Source organism: Rutilus rutilus, assembly GCF_951802725.1.
Source record: "Rutilus rutilus genome assembly, chromosome: 2".
Lineage (NCBI taxonomy): Eukaryota > Metazoa > Chordata > Actinopteri > Cypriniformes > Leuciscidae > Rutilus > Rutilus rutilus.
The window spans coordinates 58,299,706-58,310,557 of record NC_140210.1 but is presented as its reverse complement, the minus strand read 5'-3'; the positions used below and the strand labels follow the sequence as shown (position 1 = coordinate 58,310,557).

The 10,852-nt window shown below is 37.7% G+C and overlaps 2 protein-coding genes across 2 annotated transcripts; one reads left to right on the top strand and one right to left on the bottom strand.

Moving 5' to 3' along the window:
- Positions 1-852: 852 nt before the first annotated feature.
- Positions 853-6,090, top strand: LOC311286435 (microfibril-associated glycoprotein 4-like). Its single transcript, XM_084402656.1, has 5 exons — positions 853-935; positions 1,765-1,965; positions 2,046-2,142; positions 2,287-2,454; positions 5,819-6,090. The coding sequence occupies exons 1-5, from the start codon at positions 930-932 to the stop codon at positions 6,073-6,075; spliced, it is 729 nt and encodes a 242-aa protein (XP_084258782.1). The 5' UTR covers positions 853-929; the 3' UTR covers positions 6,076-6,090.
- Positions 6,091-8,490: 2,400 nt separating this feature from the next.
- On the bottom strand, positions 8,491-9,971 carry LOC311286431 (microfibril-associated glycoprotein 4-like). The gene is made up of 5 exons (XM_084402651.1): positions 9,796-9,971; positions 9,508-9,717; positions 9,331-9,427; positions 9,069-9,236; positions 8,491-8,967 (listed from the first exon to the last, which is right to left on the bottom strand). The coding sequence occupies exons 1-5, from the start codon at positions 9,799-9,801 to the stop codon at positions 8,714-8,716; spliced, it is 735 nt and encodes a 244-aa protein (XP_084258777.1). The 5' UTR covers positions 9,802-9,971; the 3' UTR covers positions 8,491-8,713.
- Positions 9,972-10,852: the final 881 nt, after the last annotated feature.

The window sequence follows — 10,852 nt, the reverse complement described above, 5'->3', positions numbered from 1 at the left end:
AGTTATGATTATTATTTATTAGAAGGTTAACTAAAATATTGAATTGATTGATCAGAAAACAAGGTAAAAAGATAAATCCTAAAAACAATCCATAGATTAATCCTAAAAATAATCCATAGATTAATCAACTAATCATAAAAAATAACTGATAGATTAATCAATCCTCAAAAATAATTGTTAGTTACAGCCCTAATAGTAGATGCACCTCAGCCTTGAGTCTGCACATGGTATAGACACATTTGGTATAGACACACACAAAAAAAGCTTGATTTAAGCTAAATAATAGTATTCTATCTGCCAAACACACTGTAACACAAGACACATTCAAATAATTAATTAATTCATACATTCTTTAAAAAAAAAATTCTCTTAGCAATCTGCCTTCCGTCATGTTTTCACACAGAACGAAACCTACATGCTGTGCCTCTGTGAGACTCCTGCTAACTTTGCTTAATCCAGCTTGATTGAAACTTTAACGTCCCGATTTGTTTTGTTTTCTGTTATATTGTAATTACATTTGCATGTTCCTAAATAAATAAAAAATAATAACCACACGGCCGATATGTCAAACTTGATTTGCATTGGAGGGGGTGGAAAACATATTGGCTCACTCTGATTAGATGAACAGTACTTCTTGGCGAGCTACCTCCAATCAGGCCACGGGTGACGTGTTTTAGACCCTTCATCTAGAGCTTCATAGTGGACATTTACATACACAGAGGAGGAGTCTGAGAATCTGACAGATATATAAAGAGTGTTTGTGTCAGACTGAACAACACAAACGGTGAGTCACTGTTTTATTCTTCATTTACCTCATAGAACATTCAGACATTTACACAACTTTTGGGGGGAAAAACCATAATAAATTTATATTCCTTTCTAGATTAAACAAATCTATATCTGTGAACTACTGAGTAGAGATTCAGAAGATGGAAGTAAGTTCATCTGCTTCTTTTATTTTATCAATTAATCTAAAGTCCTGATTTATATGTAATAATTTCACTTTGATTTCATCATTATAAATTGTGGAACATTGAAGACTAAAAAATACTGTTTAATTTTTCTTTTTTAGTATTATTTTTCTTTATTCATTTTCGTAATAATTTCATAATGTGTTTGTCAAGTCAGAGTATGTTGTACATGTGTGATGAGCAGAGATCTGGGATGAGTTATATATTTTGCTTAGAGGTATGCAACGTTCACTGAGCAGAGATGTTCACTGATGATGATACTTCAGTTGGTATAATCTTTACAAGGAAAGAAACGTTTCAACTGATGCAAATGTACCACTAATGTATACACAGAGGGATAGTGGATTGTACCATGTGAAAGCATGAGGTATATATTCCATTTTTAAACATAAGCAACATGTTTTTCTACCTTACAAGGAAGTGTAAGTCTCTCTGTGATGTATATAATCTCAATCTTACAGTACCACCTCAGAGAAACATAGAGATGATGGGGTGAGAGAGGAGAAACATAGAGATGATGGGGTGAGAGGAAGGAGAAACATAGAGATGATGGGGTGAGGGAGGAGAAACCCAGAGAAACCATTTACAGCTAGCATGATGGGGTGAGAGGATAGAGAAATGGGGAACAGAGAAATCTGTAATGAAGACCTCCTCTCATGTAGCCTTATTCTGCTATAGAAATCTCTTGGCAAAAGTAACTGGTGTAGCTTCCATGATTCAACAATAATGGGGAAAGCATGATTTTTAAATCTACAAACATGTTTGCTTAACTCTTTCCCCCTCTCTCTTGTAGATGATGCTGTTTTTGGCGGTTCTTCTCCCGGTTGTATTGGGCAGTGACTGTAAATTCATGCCATTCGACTGTTCTGACGTCTACAACTCAGGAGAAACAGTCAGTGGGATTTACACCATCTATCCAGCAGGAGATGTTCCTGTCTGGGTTTACTGTCACATGGTCTCAGATGGGAAAGATGAAGACAACGGAGGATGGACGGTACGAATGTGACTTTAGATCATCAAACACACATCAGGACATACATTATGAATCATATATTCTATATAAACCCATCACAGGTGATTCAGAGGAGAATGGACGGCAGTGTGAATTTCTATCGGCCGTGGAATCAGTACAAGAGAGGATTCGGGAATGTGGAGAGCGAATACTGGCTGGGTAAGATCTCACAGTGTGTGTCCTTTTGTGTGGATGATCATGTGTTTGGTTGAACATGTTCTTCATGTGTGTTTGTGTGTGTGTTTGTGTGTGTGTGTGCGTGTGTGTGCATGTGCGTGTGTGTGTGCGTGTGTGTGTGAACAGGGCTGGAGAACATGTACCAGCTGACACGTAACAGAAAGTACATGCTGAGAGTGGATCTGGAGGACTTTGAAGGAAGCAAGGGTTTTGCTCTGTACTCGTCCTTCTCTGTGGATTGTGAATGTGTTGGATATCAGCTGAATGTTTCAGGATTCACTGATGGAGGAGTTGGTAGGACACTTTTATTCATTCTCATTGAGTTCATATTCTTTGGAAAACACACGGTTACAACAACCAAAGAAAAGCTAATGTTAAAAAGTCAAGGGTCAAGAGTAAAATCTAAAGCTAACACTAATCACCATAATGGTAACGTTAAATGAAGCAATAAATCATCAACATCTAAACCTCTGTTAATTCTCAATAACAGCTTCTGTAGATGTATGACAGAAATAAAGTAAATATGGTTAGTAATAAGTGAAGCTGGTAATACTGTTTGTGTTGTTTAACCCTCCTCTGCTGAGATCTTCATAGATTTAATGTCTTCTTTTATCCTCAGTGTATTTCATCTAAATCTGTGGCTGAAAGTCAGTTGTAGTGTTGTTTTTGGCGGCCTGTTTTAATTTTAGTTTTAGTCTAGTCTTTGTGTCAAGCTGTCGTTTTGGTTTTACTAGTTTTAGTCACCTTTTTAGTCTAGTCTAGTTTTAGTCGACGAAAACTGATGACATTTTAGTCTAGTTTTAGTCGACGAAAACTGATGACATTTTAGTCTAGTTTTAGTCAATGAAAATTGACTAAAAAATAAAAACTCGTTATATATTTCCACACAAAGACGCGTGATATAGCCTAGCCTACCACAATGCGCTTTGAGAGGGATGTGGGACAAGCAGGAAAGAGTCCATCGATCTCTTTTCTGATATCCTCATGTTTTCAACTTGATGTAAAATGGTCTGAAGAGCGAATTTTATCCTCCACAAGGGCGAGATATTTAGGCTATGTTTGAGATTGCGCTGCCAGAGAAAGTGAAACTAAAAATCTTCCGCGCGTGTGAAACACGCTTTACAACTAAACTTGACGCGCCTTACCATGTCTATAACAAGCACAAACTGTAGAATTTGACATGCAAGTCCATATGTAGGCTATCTGTCCTACAGCGTTTTCTACTTTACCACAGTAAAGAATACGAATATAATAGGCCTTATTAAAAGCGAACCACTGAAGAAACGTTTATAATCCCCTTAGAAAATGGGTGAGACGTGAGTGAAGATTTAGGAAAAGAAACGAGATTCCATGCAGGGATGAGTCACGTTTTTTGACTATTCGATTAGTTTATTTAATTATAGAATATCGAATAGGTTGTGTGATTATTCTTTAAAATAAACTTTTTTGTTTTCGGTGCTGATGCGGTGACGCGTTCATAACTAGAGGGTGACGCTGCCAATAGCACACATAGCTTAATAGCTGTCACAAAGAACCGGCAAAAGTAATGATTATGAATGTGTCAAATATATCAATGAGACATTTTAATGGAATAACTAATGGAATAGTATTGTTAAATTTGCTGATAATCAGGTGACCAGATCGCAAACCAGAATTTAAAGCCGACAAAGCTGCTATGGGTTCACACCATAAACGGGTTCACGCACAACTCTCTCATTCGTCGTGACGTTATAACATTTCGTCTCGTCTCGTTTTGGTCAACGAAAATGAAGAGACATTTTAGCATAGTTTTTATTTTGTAAACCACATTTAGTCTCGTTTTTATTCGTCAACGATATTGCATTATACATTTATTTTAGTCATCGTCACATGACCAGCATTTACTTCGCGTCTCGTCTCGTTTTCGTCAGGTGATTAAGGTTCGTTGACGACAATATTTCGTCATAATTTTCGTTGACGAAAGCAACACTAGTCAGTTGAAGTTCTGTAGAACTGTAAAATTAATATAAAACTGGTGTCACCTTTGCTGCCAGTATTTCACTGTTAATTTGTTAAGCGTGTTATTGTAGTTTATGGTCAGCTTGCTTTTTTCCTGCTGCAGTCTAAATGTAACTTCAGTTGATGGTCTTTGACTGTTTATTTCCATTAATGATACACGTTTGGCACCCTGTGCTGCCATGCATTTCTTTTCTTTTTACACCTATATTATTTACAGTGTAGAATAATTCCACTTTTAGCAGGTAGTGTGCACTGTAAAATGTAATTAGTTGACCTTACTTAAAAAAAGTATGCAAACTCGTTGCCTCAAAAAAATTAAGCAAAGTAAGCTTAAGATTAGTGAGTTAGAAAAGCTTGTTTATTTTAAGTGTGCAGTACTAAATCAAGTAGTACCACTAGCACGGTTTTTTTATGTTCATGTAACTTAATAGCCATTATTAGTGTTAACTTAGTTTTTTCATTTTGTGTGGATTGCTTGATATAAATTTAACCCCACTTAGAATGACTAAATACCTACAACTTAACACTTTTAGTTCTGCTCACTCATTTTTCAAGTTCACTTAAATTAAAGAAACCAATTTCTGAGTTAAGTTTATTTTACTTAATTATAGCACTGTCTTTGTACTGCATAATATTTATAATTTCTTAAAAGTTTCCATTATACAAAAAATAATATATATTTTTTTTTTAATTTAGTTTTTAGACACATTGACATCAAGAATCAGCCTGTGAATCTCAACAATGGTGACAATTATAAAGCATGTTGCAGTGCATTCTGGGTGCAACCAATCAAAACTCATTCATGGCTCCCATCATGCATTGCTGCATGAATAAATAATGAGCTTATGAATAGAGGTGATCTGTTTGTCACCATTGCTGAGATTCATACGCTAATTCTTGATGTCTGTGTGTACCTACATTAAAAAAATAAATTGAAGGTTTTTTTTATTATTTATTTGGATATCATTGAAATGGTTAAAAATATTATGCTGAACCAGGACAGTGCTGCTATAATTAATAAAGTAAACCTAACTCAGAAATTGGGCTATATATGAGTTCAGTGAATCAGGTCTAATGATTGTGAAAAATGATTATGTTAAAACACAACCATCACCATCAGATCACCTTTTCTATTTGTTCATCTGGCTGTTATAACTCAGGTACAGCAGCCAAACAAAATGTTAAATTAACAATAGAAGGGTCAAGAGCCCAACTAAAACAAACACTAATCACCACAATGGTGGCTTAAAATTACGGTTTTCACCTTCAGCCAATAGTAGCTATTGAAGGGCGAGTCTTGGCGTGGCCATATATCGACGTCTAGCGTAGAGAGGACTGGTCTGCGCATGCCCACAGGTCATAAGCTTACTTTTTCTAAATGAATCCAGCTCAAGTAGACTGAGCTGGTAAGATTTTTCAACCTCAAAGTACAAGTAACTTACTAAAAGTGAGTGTTAATAGCAGGTTGGAAAAAAATGATTAAGGTCAATTTACTATTTTTAATTAAATACCATGTTTGCATTTACAGTGTGAGATGTCGGACATGTTGTTCTGATAGCATACAAAAACCCTTGTTTATTGTGAAACCTATCCGACTAAGTAGAAACTGAACTCTTTTATATATTGTTAATCCAGTTAATGATACTCTTCCTCTCTGCAGGCGACTCTTTGGGCTTCCATAATAATCAGAAGTTCTCAACCTTTGACAAAGATCAAGATGTCTATGAAAAGAACTGTGCCAAACTGCGTCTCGGGGCATTTTGGTATGCAGGCTGTTCCTATACAAACCCCAACAGTGTGTATCTGTGGGAAAATGATGATACTCATAATGCCATTGGTGTTACTTGGTACACCTGGAAGAACAATTACACTGTGAATATGAAATCCATCAGCATGAAGATCAAACATGTGTCTTAGAAACATCAGTGTTTCCAGGTGCAAATGTCTGATATTGTTAACCATACATGGAAATTCTGAATATTTATACTTTCTCCCTTAACTGTGAAAAAGAATAAATCATGTAAGTCAGAATGACTTGGAAAATCTTTAATAATCTCCAGCATTGAAAATCATTATGTCTGCATGGGAATGTGTTAGAATGACTGTTTTATCAGGGCAAATCTCAAGAAATGAAGCGGCTAACAAGTGTGTTATTTATTCTTTAACTTTAAACAGTGACTGTAGTAGATATTAATGATTCCGATGTCAAAGTACCTTATTTTATGTTTCACAGAAATAAGAAAGTCATTAACACCTGGAACGACATCATGATGATAGAATGTTAATTTTAGGTGAACTGAAAGGGTGAACCCTTTAACAGGCGTGTTGCGTTACTTGAGAATGTGATGATGACGTGCGCCACTAGAGGGAGATGTTCAGTAAACACTGACATCAAAAAAATAACATGTAGTATTTTACATGTTAAAATAAACATTTATTTTTATTAATAAAAATGTATATTTAATATTAATTAAAGATCCCCCCCCCCCCATATAACTGTTTCATTAAATTATATTTTATTAACAAGGTTCGGGAGAAGCACTTTCAGAAGCATCTCTTGGGGTGCTGCAGTAACCGCAAGAACAAGTTCTGTGGCCCTTGCAGAAACAATGGTGGGCTCTGAGGCCTGAGCGGGCTCCTGGGTTGGGCTCGGGGGCTGGAGCCGACACTGGACTGTGCTCAGGGGCAAAGTTATTATAGTTTTGCATTTTTTTTATTAGTTTTTATTTTAATATCGTTTTGAATTTTGCTTTAAGTTTCAGTTTATGTTTAGTTAGTTTCATTAATGGTTTTGTTAGTTTTAGTTTAGTTTTTATTTTGTGAACACATTTCTATTTAGTTTTTATATATTTTCACATCGGTTAATGGATAACATCGGTAAATGGAAACACCGTCATTTCAAAATAGTATTTTATCGACATTTAGAAAATATTGCAAATGTTTTTCGCAAATCTGTAATGCCTCTCTAAACTCTTAACCCTTATTACCTTTTGGTTTACTTCTGTGGAGACGAGACCATTGTACCAGTCGCACTGAGACATTTTAAAACATGACTGTTAATTAACTTGCATTGACAGAACATTATACATTTTATATAAACTTTCTAAATGAACTGATAGAAGAGAAGGATGTGTAAAGGCAAGGAAGTGGGGGAGAAGGAACAAATGTGAAGGAAGGACAGGAGGGAAAGAAGCTTTCCTGTAACCTAACTCTGTGGGGTGTGGAGACAAATGGCAGTATGTGTTTGTGGTGTTCATATCTCAGGAGATCAAAGTATCTGAGAGTCTGTTTGTTTTACAAGTATATATAATGTTCTGTCATGAAGCTCTAGATGGCACAAGCTAATAGGTCCTTAACTCAGTCTGTTAGCAATCACACTGTCCTCTACATTGCACTGCTGATTGGTTTCTGTTGCATCAGCAGCCAATGAGCTCGCTACTCAGCATTCACATTCTTGGTCAGTGTTTGCTGTAACAGTTTGAGGTGTGCTTTCAGAAAGAGTTTGCTGCACACTTTCAGAATTCCTCTGAAATTCAACATCTAAGATAAGTAAACATTCTTTTACTCCATATCCAGTGCTTAATTTGAGCCGGATCCTGTTCTGGAAAATGTCCGATTTTGGATTTTTGCATTACGGTATTTGTTTTTAAACGATCCGGCATTAACAAGTCCATTACTTGGTGACAGTGCGTGCATGTGAGAGAGACCGAGCGAGCGCGGGTTTATGCAAATGTATTTGGAGGTTATGTTTTGCTATTGGCCCTCAACATATATATTTTTGACCAATTAAGTTTAAAATCACTCTTATTGGTTGGTGTTTACTGCTTATTGTTTTGCACGTAGTAAGCAGCAGAAATTTTGGAGAGAATGTATATACCTGACTAATTATAATAGAAATATGTTAATGTTGGCTAAATGTTAAAAAAAAAGAGGCAACTCTCATTTTTCATGTCTGCAAGTAAAGTCCGTAGCTATAAACGTGACAGACTAATACACTATAGGCTTCAGTTAGAGCCGTGCTGAAACTTGTGAATGATGCTCTTTTAAGTTGTGCCAACACCATTTCGTGACTCTATTGTATGTTCCCGGGAAAACGTACATTTTATAGTCAGTGACGATCATAGCGCCTTTGAATTGTTGTTTTGGATCTGACAATTATTCATTTACAAACTAAGCACTGTCCATATCCTTGTGCATTATTGCATGTTTTCTAAATAAGCAACCTAAATTGCTAAATTGTGCAGCTGCAATACACACACACACACACACACACACACACACAAACAAACACATGCTGTAAATATAAACAAATCTACATTGACACATTGTGTTCGTTGCATGAGTTTATTGAAGTTTATTGTTGATTCATTTTAATTTCAATTTAAAAAAGTGACCCAAAACAAAGAAGAAAATAATTGATGCGAGTGCACAAAACATCAGCCACATACAATATGCTTACATGATTTACTAAGTTACACAGTTAACGGAGACAAGGAAACCCTTTAACCTTAATTTATTTTCTAACTAAGAAACACTGTAATGTATCTTCAAATGTCTAAGACACACGTCTGATCTTCATCCTGATGGTTTTCATACCGACAGCGTAATTCTTCCAGGAGTACCAAACATTTCCAATGGCATAAATGGTGGGATCTTCTCCCCATAAATACACACCATTGGGGTTTGCATTGTGACAGGTTGCATACCAAAATGCCCCTAGATGCTGTTTGGCACAGTTCTTCTCCCAGGGGTCTTGGTCTTTGTCAAAAGTGGTGAACTTCTGTTCATTATGGTAGGTCAGAGAGTCGCCTGCAGAGAGGAGGAACATCATTGATGATATCAGGTGAACATTTACTCAACTGAGTGTGATTTTATTTTTTATTTTTTGTATGTGAATGAAAGTGTCCTACCAGCTCCTCCATCCTTGAACCCTGAAACATGCAGTTTATACCCGTCAGTTTCACAATCCACAGAGAAGGACGAGTACAGAGCAAAACCCTTCCTTCCTTCAAAGTCCTCCAGATCCACTCTCAGCATGTACTTTCTGTTACGTGTCAGCTGGTACATGTTCTCCAGCCCTGTTCACACACACACACACACACACACATGAAGAACATGTTCAACCAAACACATGATCATCCACACAAACGGACACACGCTGTGAGATCTTACCCAGCCAGTATTCGCTCTCCACAGTCCCGAATCCTCTCTTGTACTGATTCCACGGCCGATAGAAATTCACACTGCCGTCCATTCTCCTCTGAATCACCTGTGATGGGTTTATATAGAATATATGATTCATAATGTATGTTCTGATGTGTGTTTGATGATCTAAAGTCACATTCGTACCGTCCATCCTCCGTTGTCTTCATATTTCCCATCTGAGACCATGTGACAGTAAACCCAGACAGGAACGTCTCCTGCTGGATAGATGGAGTAAATCCCACTGAGCTTTTGTCCTGCTTTATAAAGATCAGAACAGTCGGCCGGCATGTCTCCATCCTGACTGCACCCACACACCAGAACAACAGAGAGAATAACCGCCAAGAACACCATAAACTAAACGAGACAGAGAGAAAGAGATGAACATCACACTGAAAACCCTCTCTAGAAATGAAGAGTTGTTGATTAACTTACTGCCATCTTCTCAGACTCTCCTCAGTAGATCACAGCAGATATCAGATTTATCTAGACAAAAAAAAAACAGAAACATTTACATACAGAATTTTCACATTTTGATTATATTCTGAAAATTGTATAAATGTCTGAATGTTCTGTGAGGTAAATGAAGAATAAATCAGTAACTCACCTTTTGTGTTGTTCAGTCTGACTCAAACACTCTTTATATATCTGTCAGATTCTCAGACTCCTCCTCTGTGTCTTTATGTAAATGTCTACTATGAAGCTCTAGATGTCTAGCTACAAGATAAATGTTCATATGACCGGCAGATTACAACAAATGAAATTAAATAAGTCTCTGTTTACACCTGTCCTTTTGGCAAAGGCTATTTACACTACACACACCATTGCTCATCCAAGGTCAAAACAACCTTGACAATCTTCAGTAAATCTTCAGTTTATTTTAAGTTTAAATTGCCTTTGTCAGACTCATACAGCCTGGCTATTTGCAAAAAAAAAAAAAAAAAACTAGCTTACAAGTAGTTACTAAGTTCCAGCGGAAATTCAGTGGGAATTCGACTAAGGTGACGACTGCTGCAGCTCCTCTAGAGACGACCGCTACAGAGACGAGGTGGCGGTGTCCACTGGTGAAAACTCTGCCTGCCTTGGCCTGCCATTGCTCCACGCCCCAGGACCCCCAATGCTCCACAGTCTGCCATTGCTCCACGGCCCAGGTCCCCCAATGCTCCACAGTCTGCCATTGCTCCACGGCCCAGGACCCTCAATGCTCCACAGTCTGCCATTGCTCCACGGTCCATGCCCCCCAATGCTCCACAGTCTGCCATTGCTCCACGGCCCAGGACCCCCAATGCTCCACAGTCTGCCATTGCTCCACGGTCCATGCCCCCCAATGCTCCACAGTCTGCCATTGCTCCACGGCCCAGGTCCCCCAATGCTCCACAGTCTGCCATTGCTCCACGGCCCAGGACCCCCAATGCTCCACAGTCTGCCATTGCTCCACGGCCCAGGTCCCCCAATGCTCCACAGTCTGCCATTGCTCCACGGCCCAGGACCC